Source organism: Numida meleagris, chromosome 14, assembly GCF_002078875.1.
Source record: "Numida meleagris isolate 19003 breed g44 Domestic line chromosome 14, NumMel1.0, whole genome shotgun sequence".
Classification (NCBI taxonomy): Eukaryota; Metazoa; Chordata; class Aves; order Galliformes; family Numididae; genus Numida; species Numida meleagris.
In genome coordinates, this window is record NC_034422.1 from 8,315,055 (window position 1) to 8,334,746 (window position 19,692).

General features: G+C 54.1%; 1 protein-coding gene and 1 long non-coding RNA gene across 11 annotated transcripts in view; one reads left to right on the forward strand and one right to left on the reverse strand.

The window, feature by feature from the left end:
- LOC110406378 overlaps nucleotides 1–19,692 on the reverse strand; it is a 28,200-nt gene that overhangs the window by 8,071 nt on the left and 437 nt on the right. For 6 of the 10 annotated variants that reach the window (XR_002443455.1, XR_002443456.1, XR_002443457.1 and 3 more), the window contains 2 exons: nucleotides 11,261–11,589; nucleotides 9,321–9,423 (listed from right to left, as the gene is read on the reverse strand). This is a non-coding gene — a long non-coding RNA (uncharacterized LOC110406378). Of the gene's footprint in view, nucleotides 1–9,320; nucleotides 9,424–11,260; nucleotides 11,590–15,633; nucleotides 16,699–18,524; nucleotides 18,760–19,343; nucleotides 19,594–19,692 lie in introns of those variants that run through there. The other 4 variants (XR_002443452.1, XR_002443450.1, XR_002443453.1 and 1 more) reach the window with 3 other exon arrangements.
- MMP11 (matrix metallopeptidase 11) lies at nucleotides 2,951–19,533 on the forward strand. Its single transcript, XM_021412804.1, has 8 exons — nucleotides 2,951–3,085; nucleotides 11,354–11,595; nucleotides 12,843–12,986; nucleotides 13,945–14,078; nucleotides 16,689–16,936; nucleotides 17,179–17,392; nucleotides 18,661–18,918; nucleotides 19,369–19,533. Exons 1-8 carry the CDS (start codon nucleotides 2,951–2,953, stop codon nucleotides 19,500–19,502), a joined length of 1,509 nt encoding a protein of 502 aa, XP_021268479.1. The 3' UTR covers nucleotides 19,503–19,533.

Sequence of the window (19,692 nt, forward strand, 5' to 3'; positions counted from 1 at the left end):
CTCCTCACTATTCGCAACAGAGAGAAATCAGAAGTGCTGTTCCCTTCGTCTTGCACACTGTTAGCGCTGGCTGGTGGTTCCTTGGAAGGCTCATGTCACGACTAGCACTGGAGGAACAAGATGCTCTGGACTATGGCCCTGCAAACTGTCCCCCAAATCCAGCTAAACAAGGATTATCCAGAGAGCTGGAAAAAGGGAGTGGGGGAGGCTGACTGCAAGCAAAAGGGGCATGGAATCCCCCATGCACACCGTTTCTGAGGCCACAGAGCTCATCGTACACATGACACAGCTGACCCCTGCCTCACAAACATCCCCACCATTCTCGTCCCTGCTGGCAGCTCTGGCTGGCCAACACCTCCTGGTCTTAGCCCCACCACAACTCAGACATCAAGGAACAAAGACAGGGGCCCAGCCCCAGCTCGCAGACCAGGAGGCACTGAGGCAGCTGTTGAGCAAGAAGAGCCATGCATGGGGATGCTGCACCAGCAGCATCAGTGACTGGTGGGACCTCCCAGTCATGAAGGTTTCTATGGATCTCCTGCAGCCACCACAAGCTCCCTGATCCCCAAAGGTTGCTCCAGCCCAGCAGGAGCTGCAGGAAAGCAAGCAGGCAGCATTTGCACTGAGAAGTGTCAGTCTGTTGGTGCTGCAGGGTTGGGGTGGAAGCCCTGTGCTTCTCTCCCAGAAGCCTCTGTACATTCAGCAAGCTGCACACCGAGGAAAGGATGAGGGCTGTACAGGCAGGCAGTGACTGAGAAAGCTCCTAGCAGAGCAGTGTTAGCAGAAAGGGCTTGTGCTGGCTGCACAGAGGGCTCTCTGCAGAAGGTGAGCACACAAGCTCCCAACCCACCCAGTGGGCCATCTTCCTGCTGCTGAACATGTCCCTGCTCTGCTGGGAAATGCTTGGAATCCCAAACACACCATGCACTTTCTTTTGTGCTCTGTGTCTTGGCAAGAACCGGCTGTTCTCACGCATGGTCCCATCTCTGTAAGGCCTGTGTTTCCCAGAACACCCCCTTCCCAAGTCTCCCTTTTTTAAGAAGAGCCAAGCTGCCTGTCGCTGCCTTACAGGCTGCTCCCACGCCTCTCCCTGCTTCCCCAGGGCACCAACAGACTCCCCTGGCATGGGCTGAAGGCCCTGAGCTCCCAGAGACACCAGCCATTCAAATGAAAGACACTAAAGAAAAGAGAGACAAAGCCAGGAAAGCTTTCCTTGCTGGAACCCAGCTGTCTGACTCAGAGCAAGGCAAGAAAGTAAGAACTGCTGCGTGTTCCAGAGTAGCAGAGCGTACAATCCAAAGCATGCAGCCTGAGCCCTGCAAGCACATTTTTCCCTGCTTCTTCCCTCTGGCTGCTCCCACAAGTGTGGCCTTTGGGATACTCCTAGCACACCACTCCAATGAGGGACAGCTCCTGCCAGCCCCAGTCTCACAGTGGGAGCCACGGTAGGGCCGGGGCTGTGACCAGGTGTAGAGCTCTACAGCTCCACACATTAGATCTGTGCAGGGTCAGGTCAGGACATCGCTCTCACCTGCCTGGCACACAGTGCTAGGTGGGCTTTTGATTTTCTGCCTTACCTCCCTTTGCTCAGCATGGCAGTGCCGTCCAAGCATGGCCACCGCCAGGCTCATTTTTCTTACATCTGCTTATCGTACTCAGTATTTACATCCGAAATATGGTTTCCATAAAATAAAACACGAACAATTCATCACGGACAAATAAAACAGTCATACAGCCTGAGATGTGAGGAAGCTTTACCCACTCCCCATGCACCAGCACAAGCAGCTGGAGATCAAAGCCTCCTTATTTGCATACATTTCTTGAACCAATTTGCAGTTAAACTCTGCTGAGGGTTTGCTGACACAGTGCAGGGCTTCTTCCCCACAGGAACCAAGAAACCAGAGCTGCGCACTGCCTGCCTCCATCTCCAGGCTGAGCGGATGGAGGCTTTGGCATCCCCAAAATGGGGGTTTACCCTTGCTTCCCCTTCCTCAGCATCCTGCCCAGGGAAAGCCTTCCTGTGGGTGGTGAGTGAAGGGGCAGGCGCACACAGGGGCTCCGGCAGAGCCCCACACATGCAAAGCAGTGATGCAGGCACATTTCCTGCATTAAATCCAGAGATCAGATCTTCCCTGTGGGCACTGAAAGGTCCAGGCGCACAGAGGATGGTTTTCGTCCTGGGAAGGGGAAGTGGAATACACCTTCACTGCCCTCCTGTTCGCTCCCCTCACCCCAAGCATCAATCCTTTTCTGAACTGTCACAGTTGATGGCAAAACATCTGACCCATTTCTTCTAACCTGCTTTGGGGCAGCTCCAAGAGCTTTTGTGGCACCACAAAACACGCAGGGGGCAGAGAACGGTGAAAGTTTGCGGGACTTTAGCACCGCTTTTCAAACCCCCTCCCAAGCCTGCCCCGCAGACCAGTCCCAACTTCGAACACCGTCCCAGTGAGAGCAGACACGAGCTCCGGGAGTGGAAGGAAGCGCTTGCAGCGTGTGTGCAACTTGCTGCCAGGTGCTGCCTCGCTGCAGATGCAGACGGCTAGAGGCGAAGCAGCATCGTCAGCCCCGGGGGCAGCAGTGCACAGTCCCGCACCTCCTCCTTCTCTTCCTCTTCTTCCTCGTCCTCCTCGTCCTCTCTCCTCCCGGGCCGAGACCGCAGCCCCCGGCAGCCCCGCGCCGTCTGGCCGCGGCTCCCGGCTCCCTCCCTCCCTCCCACCGGGGCGTGAAGCCCGGGGGTGCCGGGGAGCGGCGGGGCGGCCCCGTCTCCGAGCGGCTCCGCCCGCGGTACCGGCGGGCCGCGTCCCCTCGGCCCGCACGGCTGTAACCCGACGAGGGGAGAACAAAAGGCAGGAGAGGCGGCGGGCGGGCGGGAGGGAGGGAGGAAGGCGCGGGGGGAGGGCAGGCGGCCGCGGGGGGATAAAAGGCGCTGCGGGACCCCCCCCGCCCCATGTCCGAGCCCGCCCGCACCGGCCGCTCCGCGCCGCCGCCCGGCATGGCCCGCCCGCCGCTGCCCGCCGCCGCGCTGCTCGCCGCCGCCCTGCTGCACTGCGCGCCCGCCGCGCCCGCCCGCCGCCACAAGCCGGTGAGTCGGGGACGGGCACGGCCCCCGGGCGGGCACCGGGACAAAGAGGGTTTGCGAGAGGATCCCCCGCCTTAAAGGCATCGGAGCCGGCCGTGCCGCGTGAGAGCGAGGAGACGGGATAACCGGAGGAGAGGGGCGAGCAGGCGGCGGGGGCCGCCGGGTCCCGGCACCTGGGATGCGGCTGCGGTGCTGCTGCCGGGGAGCGGCGACGGGACGCACCGGGAGCTGCTCGTGCCGGGAGCGCGCCTCGCTGGGTTCTTAGCGCGTGTGCTTCACCGGTGTGCCACAAAGCAATGGCAGAGCGAACGCCCGGTAGCAGCCCGAAGGGATTAGTTCAGGGTCTGCCGATGGTTTTATTATCAGCTCTGTCATCTGAGCACTTTCTAACTTGGCTGCTAAGTATGCTGTGGGCTGGGACTTGGCACCGAGCAGCCTTGGCCCCCGAAGCGCCTGTATTATTCCAAACCAAATGTCACCGCTCTCGGCTCAGCTGTGCCTCTGAGGAAGGTGAGGCCGGGCGTTCCCGCAGCGAGCCGCGGCTCTCACCCACAGCTGGCTGCCGCGCGGGGCGGGCGTGCGGGGCCGGCTGCGGGAGAGCAGAGCGCACAGCCGGCGGTGCTGCTCCGTGCCCGCCGTGCTGAGCTGCCGCACGCTGCTGGACGCGGGCTGAGATGCTGCTGCTCCCAGACGGACCCGTGCGGGCTCTGGTCCTGCTGCCAGCAAGGACTCACGAGGCTCCCAGGGGACGGGAGAGCCAGTCGGTGTGTCGCGTCCTCCAAACGTGGGTCTGGTCCTCGTGCTGTTCGTGCCCTTCCGATGGTGCGTGCAGCTGCTGACTGGCTGCAGGGGTTGGCTGGGCCCCCCAGCTGTGAGCCTGCCGCCCCGAGACTGTTTCCTCCTCACCCTGGGCCAGTGCTCTCCATCCTGAGTGCTCATATTTTGTCTTGGCTGGAGTAACTCCACGTGATGCCCCTACGAATATGTTTTGCTAAGGAACATCTTGTGCTGGTGCGTTTGATCAGCCACGTGGAGCTCGGGTTGTAAATCAGCGTTTCATTCAGTCTTTGCAGAGAGAGTGGCTGCATTGCTTCAGGGTTTGAAATGGACAGATGTTTTTCCGTCCTTTCAGATAGAAGTTCTCTCCATCCCAAACAGATTTCCTTTTGGGTACATGTTCCTTATCTGGTGTCAAGGCTCCTGAAGGTCATTCTGGTGCCTCCAAGTACAGCCAGCATCACAGTGGTTGCTCTCGGCAAGTAAGATGACAGCAGCGTGCCTCTTCCCGCTCCCAGTGGCCCCGCTGGGGTACGCTGCAGGGAAGGGACTGCACGGCTGACAGTGGCCTGCACATGAGTTTCTGGCCTCACCCCTTCTCTGCCCTGTCTCACGAGAGAGCTCTGTCGTGCCATCACATGCTCTCCTCGCTAATTTTAGTCCTCCTGCGCAAAGAGATGTTTCCCCATGTCCAGCTGCAGCTGTTTTCCTTCCTGTGCACCTTGTGCTGTCGGGTGATGAATGAGAAGGGAGCTGAAGGGCTGAGCTGGGAAAGGAGGCTCGCAGAAGATGGTGACTTCCTCAAGCTGTGCCAGTTGGAGGGGTGGGCAAGGGCTGCACTGCCAACGCCCCCCATACCCAGACTGGGGCTGCTGGGCGCTCCAACACCAAGTGACAACAGCCGTAGTTGGGAAGGGAGGGGAATAAAGGGTTAAAATTCATTTTAAGGCCAGGCTTAAGAAGCTGTGATCTTTGTAGCAAGCTTTGCAGCTCTCCTTCACTTTTACCTTAATGCCCAAGAAAGAGAAAACTGAGAGTAAAACACAGGCCGTGTCTGGTGTCCACAGTAAAACTTGAGAACAAAAGAACTGCAGTCTTTGGGCAGCGCACGGGCGCGTGCTGAATTCCTGCATTGCTTTTGGCTCCCCCGGGAATTCAAAGTCACTCCCGTTTGCTGGGAAACTCTCCGTGGAAAAGCAGTGGCACCTCCCCAGCTGCCAGCACCATCACCTGGAGCTGCACGCTGCAGCTGTGCCCCCAAAGCCGGCAGTCCTCGGATCCCCACACTGCTCTCCTGCAGCCCCCAGCTCTGCGGGCGGGGAGCGGAGCCGGCGAGGCAGCTCCTGCAGGAAGGGTTTGATTTGCACTGTTTGGTTTGGCTATTTAAATACTGCAATGAGTGTTGGGGTAATTTTAAGCATGTTTATCCTCTGCTCTGGGAGAGACTCAAGACACATGTAAGCAGTTATTCTCCAGCGGGCCTGTTGTGTTTGTGCTTTCACATGCAACGCGCACACACCCTGCAGTGTGGCAAATGGGGTGCAGCTGACAAAGCAGGCTGGAAAGGGGGAAAGGGCAGAGGGGAGAGAAGCATTCTGGGGAAGACCCCACGCCGCAGCACACGCTCACTTTTACTCGCTCCTCTGTGTGCATCCTGCCCTGGCCCACAGCTCAGAGCGGCTCGCAGAAGCAGGGCAAAGGTGTTGTTCAGAAAGGGGCTTCTGTGGGAAACTTTTCACGCTGAGTCTGCTTGTAGCTGTCCTCCTCCTCGCAGTGTGATTTAGGTAGCAGAGAGGCATCACCATCTCACACCATCTCACTTAAGTGGCTCTGCAAATTAGTGGAGGAGAAAGCCCCCCAGCCAACTCCAGCAGATCGGGCAGGGGGACAGTGCTCATCTTGTGGGTTTGGAGATCCCAGCCTGCATTCCGTGAGGGTAGAACATCCCCCATAGCCCTGCACTGTGCCTGGTGGCTGTACCAGTGGGACATGTCCTGGCTGTTGTCCTTGGGCTGAGCACCAGTCGCTCATTGCTCATTGGATGTAAATGCACAATGAACAAAAAAATCTCAGCCCTTCCTCCTCTGGTTGGAGAGTACCGCATCCTAGATTGCTTGCTTGTCTTCAAGGGGATTTCTAGGTCATCAGCCAAAGGGCTCTTGAAACCTTTCACTGTCCTGGCATCCTGGGGCTTGTTTGCTTTGTAAGTACTGCTGCTTCTGGCAAACTGTTGCTTGGGTGACACCAGCAGCATGGCTGCGGCGTTAATGATGGACCAGACTCACAAACTGTCATGTAATTAAAGTGTCTGATAATAAAAATAGTCCCGCAGTGTTTATTCATTTGCTTTCTCTTGTGACATCAGAGCCTGGGCCTTTTCATTCTGACTGCGGGCATAAACATTTGCAGTCTATAATGTTTCATGTTCCGTGTTGCTTAGGAAAAATAAACATTTTCCTTCTTTCATTGCCAACGACAACTATCACCAAATAATCCGGAAACAAACCGTCAGGCCCCAGGAGGTCGTGGTTGGTGGTGCTACAAAGTATGGGAGTGAGCAGAGAGGAACCTCCAACTGTGTGTGAAGGCCAGGAACTGCGGCACCTCCCATTTGGCCTCATTTGGCCAAAGTTTGGCCTTGTCCTTTGCATTCCCTCTGCTCTATCTGCAGTGGGACAGGGCTGCAGCCCAGCTTGAAGGAGCCAGTCCTGTTATAGATGTGTTTGGTGTAAGTAATGAACTCATAGAGGGGTTGGGAGACTGCCTTGTTCAGGGAGAAGGACCAATAATCTGTTGACTTTGCTTTCACATTTCTTCTACAGAGTTTCCATTAACTGTGCCTCTTGACCAGCAGCACAAAAGAAATGTTTCTGCTGTGATCTTTCAGCTACAGCATTCACACCTTTGTGACCATCCAGTGCTGCACTTAGGGTCTGTCTCCACTCTCAACTCCAGAGTGGGGTGACCCTGGTTTTACTGCTAACTAGCAGCTGTAGGTGCACTTCCAATCCAACCCCTGCAGATGTGTGCTGAGAAGCAGGCTGGCCAAAATGCTGGGCACAGTGCTCTGTGCTTGAGGAAACCAGTGCTGATGTCAGGCAAGAGCATCACTGCAGCCTGTTTAGGGGTGCAGAGCCACTGAGGGGGCACAGCTGCCTGACAGCAGACAGGAAAGGGGTGCTGGAATTGTCTTACATGGCAGCCACAGGAGAAAGCATCTCTGCTCTTCTTCTCCACACGGAGCTAAGGGAAGGAGCGCTCCAAGGTGCAGACTCACGGCTGGGAGGAGGATAATCCTACTAGCCAAAGGGGCAGCAAATACTAGGGCCTCGCCAAACACTATGAGTAACAGAAGAAAACAGGGAGAAATAGAAAAGCAGCAGAAGAAGGGAAGGGAGGTGGGGAGAAAGCCCATCAACTCATCCCACAGCAGAAGAGAAAACAGCCCCTAGCGACAGGGGAAGTATCCAAGATTGATGGAATTCATGCTGCAGCTTGTCCAGTCCCTCCCATCTTACAGGGAGGGGGGGGTCTCCTTTCAAGCCTGTGCTGCAGGAGTCAGCAGGAGCCCAGCTGTGGAGGTAATTAGGTGCATGACAGAGAAGACAAGTTTAAGTTCAAGGCAGGCAGCAGAGGATGGACCCAGGCAGAGGAGAGCACTGAGGTTGTCAGTACCAGACAGTGGCCTTGCTCTTGAGGTTTTTTATACATCCGTTGTAGCTGTGCTGCTCTGGCTGCTTCTCTTTTTGGGGGGCAAGTGCTGCCCAACACAATGAGGTTAAAAGACGCTCCTGGCTCCTCGGGATGGCTGGGACACTTCCTGGGAAGTTTGGCTGATGTTCATCCAGCCCCATCAGAGCCAGAGAGATGTCTGTTGTGTCACAGAATTTGAGTGCTGAGACAGCTGGACGGAACTCGAGTGGGCAGTCAGCACCTCCATGGTGGTTTCTGCTCTCCCGTGGGATTTGTCCTTTCCCTCCAGTTCCCCCTCAGCCTTTTGGTCACAAGGCTGTTAGGAAGAGGTACTTTCTTTGCATGGCCCTCTTTGTGTACAGTTTTGTTCCTCTGCTCTTCTCTGCTCTTTGTTTCAGACCGGGCAGCCCCTCTGCACTTGCAGACATTTTGCTGCTCAGGCTCCATGCAAAGCCTTGGCTTCTTCCCCAGTGGAAAGCTGCCTGTTCCCATGTACACTGGCCATCCCTGACTGTGGTAATCCTGTGAAGGACAGCGCAAGTGGCTGCACACTGCCACAGGCTCAGAGACAGGCCCATGCATGGGAGGGTTCCCATGGGCTGGGGATCAGCTGTCACTGGGGAGAGCTGGCAGGCTCAGCCCTCTGCAGCCCTCACTCCCCCAGGCTTGCGGAAGGGAATTGCTGGAGGGTGAGGCAGGCTCTCTCATCCTGTCTGGTTTCCCATCATCCCTGCAGGTGCTGTCCTTGTGTTCTGACCCAGCTCTGCGTTTGGCTGTTCTGAACACCTTTCCTGGCTTGCAGGGACCTCCCTTTGTTTTTGGTCTTCAGTAATCCTTTCCCCTCTGGTGGCAGGATGGGAGGAGAGGGGATACCCTCATGGTTACGTTGCAGCCAGTGCCTTCCAAAACCCCTCTCCACAGGTCTGTCCTTGCTTCAGCAGCAGCACAGCTCTAAGCAAACCCCTAAGCATACAGTTGGGGCGTACCACAGCTCAAGAAAACAAAGCAGGAGCTCCCTGAAATTCCCATACATATCCCAGAGATGGGTGGTTTCAGCACAGGGTGGGAGGGATGCAACCTTAAGTGAGAGGATGTGTTATCTAAGCCTTGGGAAGTGACTGTGGTGAGGTGTGTCCAGTCAAGGAGGCTGAAATCTCCAGCCTGATACGCCTCCTGAGCATTGTTTGGCAAGTGGTTTCTGCCTGTCATATTTCCCCTTGCTGGCTGTGCCTGCAGTGGCATTTTCCAGCCCTTTCCTGCCATCGTGCTAATGTCAGTGCAATGACGGCAGAGAGAGACTCTATGCCCTACCGCTGTTTGTGTAGGGGTGCAGCAAGTGCAGGGGCAGCAGGGCAGGTCTAACCTCCTGCTTCCACCCAAGGGACCCACTGGTGTCCCCTCCCAGGCTCGGTCATGGCAGCAGGCAGGCAGGTGGAGCAGGAAGGGTCTTGCTTAAGGTCAGGTTGGGTTTGGATGGCTAAAAGCTGGAGTTTGTGCCAGCAACCTCGAGTGAACCAAACAGTAGAGACAAAACCAACCTGTCCTCTGCCCCTGCACATAGGTTCCCTCAGGGCAAGAAGGAAAAAGGTAATTCCTCCTTTCTGCCCCTGCTCAGACACTGATAATCTCCAGTTTACGCCAGTGTTCCTAGCCAGAACGCCAACAATGGACTTTTCCGCCACCCATCAGGCCTCCAGCAGTTTGGGGTAGATCTTGTTATCATAGCCAAGACAGAAATCCCATCTTCAGTTTCAGCCCAGTAGCCTACCTGGGTGACTCCTGTCCCGGTTCCTCAATGAGGGCTTTCCCTGGAGTCCATCTCCACTCCTGCTCCCACGTGCCTTGAAGCGGCTGCCCGGTGCCTCCTAGCCCTGGGGATGCAGACACATTCATCACCCCATGGTAGCAAGGAGGAGTGCATGCAGTGTGGGAAGCCAAGAGCCTTTCAGGCTGGGCTTTGGTGAAAAGCATCAGCAGACACAGCTGCCGTTATATGCTTGGCAGAGGGTCTCGTGGGGGCTGAGAACAAAGTATTGGCCAGGACACAATCCTTATGAGCTCCTCCTGCCAGCTGTCCTTCTCAGACACTAGCTGCCTGTGCAGGCAGGACGCCAGGCCACTCTTAGAGATCTCAGCTCAGAAAGACAGGTATCTTGCACTTGGCAGGGCTCCAGTGTTCGGTGGGAGCAGGCTAGTGCAGCCTCCCCTTGGACCCTCCTTTCACTAAAGGATTAGATGGTGGATTCTCCATGCCATGGCTGGTGGGTTGAGTGGGCTTTGCTGTGCAAGACATAAAATGGTTTTCTTTGCACTTGTTAGTGGTGTGTGAAAGTGCAGCAGGATGCCAGGATGGGGTTGATGCAGAGGCTGGTTTCTAAGGCAAAGGCTGGCAGATGCCAAGCCCCAGGCTGGCTGACTGGTCGGGAGGACAAACCAGCACACTGAAGTAGTGACAGACACATGAAGACCTAGACACTTGAACTGCACCTTGTGCGACCTCTCTGGCTCCTGTGCCCACCCATGCATCACTCCGAGGCACGGGGCAGTCTCAGAGTCAAAGCCCAGTAGCGGAATTAATGCCAAGGGCTTCACACTTCATTCCTGCCCGCATGAATGGGCTCATTGTGGGGGAACAGAGGGACGGCAGCATGCGGATTACACGGCACTGCGGCAGCACTGGCATCGCGCCAGCCCGACCCTTGAGTACTCAGGCAGGCAGAAGGAGAGCTGGCCTGAAAGAAGGCAGCACTCTGCAAAGGAAGGAAGAGACCCCTAAACCCAACTCAAGCCTTGTGGGACAGAGCCTGCATGCTCGAGCAGAGCCATCACTGCTGCATCTCAAGCCCTCCTGGTGCTCAAGCACATTCAAATTTGGGTGCACAGAATCAGGCAAAAAGGGCTGCATTTGGACCAAAGGCTCACACAGCATGGTTACATGAGGACCAAGCACCCTCTCACCCTACATGCCTCGCAGCAGACTGGGGATTAAGCTTGGCTCACATATCACGGTGGCCCATAATCCTACTGTTAGTTGGGAAACCAATGGAAATAAGCTAATTAGCATTAATTAATGCTTCCAAGAGGAACCACACTTTTCTAATTAAGTGTGAGAGAGTGGAGTGACCTTGCTGCAAGTAGATCTGCATAGTGAGGGCAAGGGGAGATGGTCCTGTCCTTCTCTCTCTCAGGCAATGACCCAGACTGCAGAAACAGTCACTACTGCTCTGTGCTGGGCTCTCTCACCCTCCAGATCCATGTATCCTGCTCTCCAGCTTGTGCAGTCTCCAAGCCATGCCAAAGGCCTGCTCACCACATTACGACACCACACGAGGGAGAACAGGGAGCACAACCATGTGCTGGGGACTAAAGGCTTCCTCCAGTTCACATCACCTCTACCAGGGCGAGGAGGGAATACAGACTAAAAGGATGTGGGGAAAAGGGTGAGATTTTACTCCCTCCCTAGTGATTTGTTTCATGTTTGGAGGGTCTGGTTCTCATCCACAGTGCGCTAAAAGCATTTCATGGTGGCCAGCTGTCAAGGGAATGTGGACCAAAAATAGGCCGGTGCTTAGGGGATGGCATGGAATTAGACTCTGCTCACACGTGTGGCCTGGCCTGGGAGCAAGAAACCAGGGAACGGAAGATGCCTGTGGGGAGCAGGATGTGCCTTAGCAGCCAGGGATGAGACCAGGGAGAGGGGGAACTCACCTCTGCAGGTCTGCTGTTGGTAGATATCCACCCCTCCATCAAGACCTTTCATATCCCGGACACGGAAGTGACAGCTTTGCTTTTCTCTTCCAGGACATGTCTCGAAAACATCACACCTGGAAGGAGCAGACTCCCTGGCTTTCATCCCTGGTGGGGACTGGTGTGCCCACCAAGGGCTTCCCCATGGGTGTGGATGAGCAGGCAGCACGCTGGAACCCGCCCCGTTGCGGTGTGCCAGACTTCCCGGTGCTGCCGGACGGCCAGAACGGGCGCAACCGGCAGAAACGCTTCGTCCTTTCAGGGGGACGCTGGGACAAGACCGATCTCACCTACAAGTAAGAGAGATGTGAAATGAGAGTAAGACTGAATGGCTTCTCCCTCCCTAAAACTCTCCATCTGATGTCCCCTGACTGCAGCATGCTGTGACGTGCTTGTACAAGCAGGAGGGCAGCCCTGAGCTGGGTACAGCCAGCCTGGCAGGGCGGCCGCACACCAAACCGCCAGCAGGATCTCACCCAGCACCTCTCCATCCCTTCATGCACACATTCATGTAAATGCAGCTGCTCACTCCCATCCAAACATCTTCTGCACAGCCACCCCTCAGCCTGTCCACAGCAGCACCCCGACGCATGCCTTTGCTTCCCCATATCAAAACCCAATGCATGCTGAGCTGTGCCTCCACCACTAGCACGCTCCAGCTGTGCTTTTGCCCCCCACAGCCATCATTCCGTGGGCTCACCTCACAGTTTGTTTTAAAAAGACCATTTTACGCTGCTGCTATTGATGTTCCCATAAACATGATTTTGGTGTCAAGTTTTGCCAAACCAGCTCACACATTCTCAACTAGAGATCTGCTGATCAGGTTTAAGGGAAGGTTGCGCTGACTCCCCAGTTACCCATAGGATATGATTGCAGAAGAGAGTGCACTTGTATGGGCTTTGACAGCACATAAATAATCTCTTGTTGAATTGAGTGCAGGAGACTGTTCCTCACAGTGTTAGGAGGCTACAGATGAAAGAAAAGCTTCTTCCATTTTTTACTTTGGTCAACAGTGTTAAAGAAGGAAACACAGCTGAGATGAGCAGGCACCAACACTGTTAATGGAAGGGAAAGCAAGCTCCCTCTGCGGCAGACCTGGCACTCTGGTTATGTTGCAGCGGGCAGAAGAGGCAGCAGCTGCTCTGATCAAGCCTAGGTTTCCAGGGTCAAAAAGTGCAGAGATTGAGGAGCTGAAATCACATCACACCATTCCCAGGCACCCCTATGGGGATGGACTCAAAGGGGACACAGCTGGGAAATGCTGCAGCCCTTCATTCCAGAAAAACAAAGCTCTGCAAAGCTCTCCAGAGCATTCATTCTGGGCCCAGTAGTCTTAGGGTTTCAGCACTGATGGAATTTGTCTGCTGCAGTGTTGCATGGAAGAGGGTGCTGGAGTGGAGCTTCTCTGGATTGGAGATGCTCTGGTGCCAAGAGTGAGTGGTAGCCCTCTCGATGCTGATCCTATAGCTAGTGTCTTCGTGACAGCAGTGTCCATGGGACAGTGGCTGATGCTCTTTTCCCCCTGGTGTCTTTTGCCTTTCAGAATTATCAGATTCCCATGGCAGCTTGTAAAAACCAAGGTGAGAAGGACCATCGAGGAGGCTTTGAAAGTCTGGAGTGATGTGACACCACTGACCTTCACTGAGGTTCAGGAGGGCCGGGCTGACATTGTCATTGATTTCACAAGGTGAGCGTGGTGGGCAGCAACACGCTGCTCCCAGACGGAGCAGCAGCACCGTGCACGAGATCCCAGGCCTGCAGCTGAGCTGCCAGCACAGCATGGGCACTGACACAGAGGCTCATATTTCAGCTCTCAGACTTGGGCATGTTTTTGGTTTTTTTTGTCAGATGTGGGCCGCTTAGTGTAAATGCAGCTGTTCCATCCTGGCTATGCACAGTACCGTTACTAATCCTTCATTAATGTTCTGGGTATATTTACATTTCTCTGCCCACAGGCAGTGTTTTGACGTTCCATCTTCAGGTCCTCCATCCTGTCCCCTGACAGAACAATGTCACTGTCTGCCTGAAGACAAATATAGCTTCCTGGTTAAATGAATTTTGGCTCTTGGCCTGAAATTAATGGCTGGCAAAACATGCAGAGGGGCAAAGACTTCCCCCCGTGGTCTGTTTGCACAAAACTAAGAATGACAGTGGAGACTGTCCAAGCAGTGATGCAATTTGCATTCTGCATATTTGCCTATGCACCCTCAGCTCTCTAAAGTGGTCACATCTCATGGGTTTCCTTCAGTTGCCAACAGCAAGCTTGGCTTGAGCGAGGACCTGAGGATTTGGCTGGGTTCTTCACAGGCCGCCCCTCCGCATGCCCCTGCCATTCAGCTATGTTGACTTGATCTTGGCTCTGGCAGCCACCTCCTTAATCCTTAGGTTCCATCTACAGCTTTGTCCTGAGAAAACCATAATACTCCCCTGGGCTTGGTGCAACGGAGTCCTGCTTCCTCAGTGCCCCAGCACAGAACCAGGTTGGCAGCAACCTGGAGGGCTCCAAGCAGCTCATCCCACGACTGACTTGCGGAGGGAGAGAGAGCTGCCGTCTCCTCGCTGTGACTCTCTGCTTTTGGCCATGCAGTGCTGAGAACCTTAACCGCGTGGCCATGAGTCTGAGGTGCGCTGTGGTTTCCCTCCAGGTACTGGCATGGAGACAATTTGCCCTTTGACGGGCCCGGAGGGATCCTGGCACACGCGTTCTTTCCCAAGACGCACCGGGAAGGAGATGTCCATTTTGACTATGATGAGACCTGGACGATCGGGAACAACCTGGGTACGGTTCTGTTTAAGGGAGCTGTGGTGTGCCAGGTGCCTGTCAGCACACTTAGAAACGATTTAATTGTGCTTTCAGCAGGGCCCCTGTAAAACTGATACGCAACCATCATTTCTGTGGGATGTATTGTCACTTCCTGCCACTCACAAGCCTGCTGGACTTTTCTGTCCTCTTTGAGGCACATCAAAGCCTGTGCCCAGCAGCAGGACCCTGGGTTCCCAGAGCAGATAGAGGCTCACGCACTGGGTGACACACCAAGTGACTGCCAAAGGACAGCATAGCAATCAGGCCTCAGACTCAGTCCTGCATGCCCTCAGAGTATTTTTTCTTTGAACAAGTCCATAAAGGGAAGCTACCCAGGCTCCAGCTCTGTCCCTGTGGCCTGGGAATGCTCTGACCATAAACAATACCACTGCAAGTCAAGACTTTTTTTTCTTTGCTAATAATAGATCCGAGCTGGTAGCTCACTGCTCAGGCATTTGGGGCCTGGCGTCACAGTATCCATGTGATACCACAGTACCGCTTGGGACCATCTGGATCAGTGCCCAAAGCATCCATTTCTGCAAGAGCCACCAAAACTAGTGCAGGGACAAAGACACAATCACAAAGCCTGAGTTAAATCCCTGCCACTCTAAGGTTTTCCAAATATTTTGGCCACATCGATATCAGAGCTCAGAAGGGTCCCCTCAAGTCCAACTCTGTCAGCTGAATGCCAGCTTGGCTCTGTGGGGGACAGGACCGTCACGTCTCCGACCTGGTCCGTGCTGCCCTGATACAAGAACCTCAGAGCACCAGGTCTTGCTGCTGAAGCCTTTCTGCCACTCAGGGACAGGTGGGTTCTGCCACTCTGCACTCCCTGTTGGGGCTGCCTGTGCTGAAGAATTTCCTACATTCTCTCATAGACAGTGTTGGAAGCAAACCAGAACTGCCAAAACAGATGCCAGTTCCCATCAGAATCCAGCCCCATTCCATGGCCTTTCCCCCCACCTCTGCCTTCCATAAATAAATGTTATAAAAGGTCTTTGCAGCTAATTGCTATTTAATATGCTGAAAAGAGCTTTATGATATAAACACGGTTTAATCCTTGCCTCAGCTCTCAGAGATAGGAAAATCCTTAGCCTCATTATATACACGGAGAGCAGAGGGGGGTAAGGTGGCTCGGGGTCAGCCCAGAGCCATGCAGAGAGCAGGACTCCATGCAGAGGACCTGCTGTGAGGGACAGCGAAGCGCCCAGCACAGCTCCTGCAGACGTGCTGTCCTTCATGCCCCCAGAGAATCTGACAGTAGTGCTGCAGATCTGCCAACACTGGAAAGCATTGAGTGAGGAGCCTGCCAAGCTAAACAGAAATGTCTGAAAGTTTGTAATAAATCACTGACGTAGAGATCCCACTCTGTCAGCTGACCTAGGTGTGTTGATTTAATTGTGTCAGTGCTGCAAAAATTCATCGCTTCTACGTGCAGCTGACCAGCAGAGGAAGACCAAGGCTCACCTTCCCCTCCACCCTTCCCAGGCATCCTTCCAGCTGCATCCCCGTCCCGGTGCTGAGCACTGACCTGCTCCCCTGGGCCAGCAGGGAAATCCCGCCTGGAGCAGCGAGACCAGCTGAGTCACATCCCTGCCTTTCTCATCGCCTGGGCTGCAGCTCGGAGGATTTCTGGCTGAAGGCAATGAAGGAATACGCTGAGACTTGTCAACAAACAGCCTCTGCTCACGAGCCTTGCTGCTTAATGTTTCTCTTACGGACTTCCCTAAAATTTATCAACTTCAAAAAGGATCTGTTGGAAGCTAAATAACATCTGCCAGCCAAGCGACGTATTTTTGTTTACTGAAATACACTTTTCTCTATTTACTCTTATAGACGCTGTCAGATCACATACTCCCAAAGTACAATCTCCCATACAACTGCTTGAGCTTGGTGAAGAAGGGGAGGTCTTGACATCGGAGGAATTTTTATGCGTTTATCTTTAAATGCCTTCTTTTTGCCACAGTCCATACACAAGCAATAAATGAGCTCCCTCTGCTGTCTGCGTGGCATCCCATCCCGAGAGGGGTCCCCACTGACACCAATAGCATGATACAAATGCTACCTGCTATACAGCTGTAGCTCACAAATGTTGCAAGCCTGAGTGAACAACAACAACAACAAAAAACCACAACAAAAAACCCTCCACCTCCTTCTATAGGCCAGGTTTCCTTCTTTCTGCAAAGTTCTCCTTTCCACATGTGGAAAACCCTCATCTTCCTGATAGCTAACGAGTGCAGAAGTACCTAGAGACAGAATTACGGATTACCAACATGCCCAGGCTAATACCTGAACATATGAATTCACTCACAGTGCTCTGGAATCAGTGGATCCCTTAATTATGCCCTTTGATTCCTTAAAAACACATGCAAACGAGGTATAGAGCTATACAGGAAAACATCTGGGAACAATCTGCAAGCTAGATATCTATTGCTGCACGTCAGACTCCTAGAGCATACCTCAGTACATTGTCAGGAGCTGACAATCAGCAGCAATAAGCCTCAGAGGACAGCGTCTTCTCTGTGAGTACAGACTGCCTATCTCACACAAACAGGCACAAGTGTCTCCTATCTCATCCCTCTGCAGGCACTGACCTCCTCCAGGTGGCTGCTCATGAGTTTGGCCACGTGCTGGGCCTGCAGCACACAACTGTCTCCAAGTCACTGATGTCTCCTTTCTACATCTTCCGCTACCCACTGAGCCTGAGCGAGGATGACAAGCAAGGTATCCAGTACCTCTATGGGAAACCCAAACCAGATCCCGACCCAACCCCAACACAGCCAGCAGAGCTGCCCCAGCCAGACCTTGAAACAAATGAGATCACCAACGTGGAGGTAAGTGAACAGCTTGTCTGTGTCTCCTTTAAGACCACGGCTTGTTCTCAGCTGCTGGGACTGCCCACACTATGAGGCCAGCAGCAGGCTTGCACATGGTTTGATTTCTGTTTTCCTCCCACACCACTGAGCCCAGCTGTAGGGTGATATCCTGGACTTGAGGATGTCTCATCAGCTGAGCCCAGTCTGGGGGAGGGCGGCTCTCATGGGTCCCAGCCCCTGACCAGGCCATGCTTTGGCAGGCTGTGCAGCCCGATGCCTGTGACACAGCTTTTGACGCCGCAGCCACCATCCGGGGAGAGCTGTTCTTCTTCACATCTCGCTACGTGTGGCGGCTCCGAGCTGGAAAGCTGCAGGATGGCTACCCAGCTCTGGCCTCACGTCACTGGCAGGGGATCCCAAGCTCCGTCGACGCCACCTTTGAGGACCCTCTGGGCAATATCTGGTTTTTCCAAGGTAAGAGCTGGACTGGGAGCAGACGGCTCAGAAGTGCATCTTCTTTACAGAGGGGTATTCAGGACCCAACGAGTCCCTGGGAGGAGAAACCCTCCGAATACGCTCAGCAAACCATAATCCTTGCCCGGCCACCTCTGGAGCTTAAGACCATCAAAGACTCCTGTTTCAGCTGCACTGTTTTCTCCAATGCTCTTTCCAAGTGTGTATTTAATAGCAGGGACGCAGAACTATGTAACTGCCCAGCTGCCCTGGGTGTGCATGCCCTATCTGTGCACCATGACACCAAGCACCAGAAACCACACCAAGCAGCTCTGCAGGCAGCTTTACCACATAAACAGATTACTTAGCACCTCACCTGCAGATGAGGTTTACAGTGCCAAAATTGGCAGGCTCCCACCACGCGTTAAAATGAGATAAGGGAAAAGTATTACATGCCATAGGGCAATTACAGAGATTCCCATTTTAATCAAAACTGAAAATATGTTCCCAGTCTCTGTTTCAGCTTGGCAATAAGAAACTGGGTTCTGTAGCTTGCATCTCTACAGCCACACGTCCTCCTTGTGCCTGCACATGCCCATGTATGATCTCCTCCAGATAAGCTGGCAGGATAGGGGCTGATCCCTGCACTCTATCCCATGCATGGACGTGGCACATAAGGAACATGCCCCACTTGAGCCAGGCCATGACTCATTTTGCTTCTCTGCACCCACCTAGCAGCTCTAGGCCTCACCACAGAGATGCCACAAGAATCAGACTTTGTCTTGTCAAACTCTACAGCTTTGTGGATTTCTTTATCCAGCAGTGGGTTCTACTCCTTTTTCAGCATAACCAGGGCAAATTCAAAGCTCAGGGCTGATTCATCTGCCCAAACACATCCTTGAAAACTACATGCAGCCCCATCTGACTGGAGCAGCTCGAGAGAAACATCCTTTCAAACACACACAGGCCTCTCCAACACCACAACCATAAGCCTGTGAGAGGCCAGGCAAGGCAGCCTGGCAGCTTGTATGTAAAGCTAAATCTTGTATTATAACTTCCACTAATGCAGAAAAGACAGCTGCTAGGAGTCCTCCCGATCCCACCACTGACAGTTCTGGGTTGAATTGAGGGGAGAATGGAAATCCTTACCCACCTGGCACTGTGGGCATTCATAAACAGCTTTCCTTGGGAGCTCTCCCAGGCATCAGCTCCAGTCTGCAATTCAGTACCAAGTTACCTTATCTAGGAACCACTGAACCTGTGTCTCCCCTTTTCCGTCTCCTCACCAGATTCTCAGTACTGGATTTATGATGGCGAGAGACGAGTCTCTGGTCCCACCCCAACTGTGGAGCTGGGCCTCCCTGCTTCCCCCGTGCAGGCAGCTCTGGTGTGGGGGGCTGAGAAGAACAAGATCTACATCTTCAGTGGAGGCAACTACTGGCGCTTCAACCCTCGCACGCGCCAGGTGGACAACATCTACCCCCGGACCATGGCTGACTGGCGCGGTGTCCCACAGGAGATTGACGCTGCTTTTCAGGATGAGTTTGGTCAGTGCCAGCAGGGTCAGGGCCTGCTCTGGGGCATGCACTCAGGCTAATACTACTTCCCACCAGGAAGACGTAAGCATTTGGTAGCAGTGGACACTTCCCAGCCGCAGCACAGGCCATACAGTTCATAGAGATTGAGACAGGTCCCTCCAGTGGGTAGGGAACTGAGACTTCTTCTGTGAAAGTGAGGAGTTTTGTAAGTATTAATTAGAACAATCAGCATTTACGTATCTGATAAAGAATACTTAAAACTTCTGGTAAATGAATGGTCACAGAGTCCTAGCCAGCTGTTACCACTCCCAGCAACGGCAGCTATGAGCAGACTACAGTAGCTCTGCCCACAGTTCAGCCTAGGCAGCTGTGCTGAACAAACTGGCTGCTTTCAGTACTACCTAGTGCTGAAAGCTGAGCAATGGCTATCTCACCTCCTCCTCCCTCTCTCCTCCACAGGTTTTGCCTATTTCCTGAGAGGCCGAGACTACTGGAAGTTCGACCCCGTCCAGGTGAAGGTGCTGGAGGGCTACCCACGCCAGATCAGCCAGGACTTCTTCAGCTGCACACCTTCCTCCAACTCCTTCAGATGAAGGAGCATCCCTCGCTCTTCCCTTCCATCCTTGACCTCCAGCAGCCACAGAGGGCTCCGCTGCCAGTCCTGGCTCCTTTCAGACACAGCATCTGACACAACAGACGTCTGTCACAACAAGTGACAAAGTTTGCCCCTCTCCTATTCCAGCAGCAGCCCCAGCTTCGGTCACTGCCAATACAAAAGATTCT

Bases quoted from the DNA above. Each gene is read 5' to 3' on its own strand.
- MMP11 (XM_021412804.1), top strand. From the start codon at position 2,951: ATGTCCGAGCCCGCCCGCACCGGCCGCTCCGCGCCGCCGCCCGGCATG. The intron at 3,086-11,353 runs GTGAGTCGGGGA...TTTCTCTTCCAG, and splicing joins CCGCCCGCCGCCACAAGCCG to GACATGTCTCGAAAACATCA. The intron at 14,079-16,688 runs GTACGGTTCTGT...ATCCCTCTGCAG, and splicing joins GACGATCGGGAACAACCTGG to GCACTGACCTCCTCCAGGTG.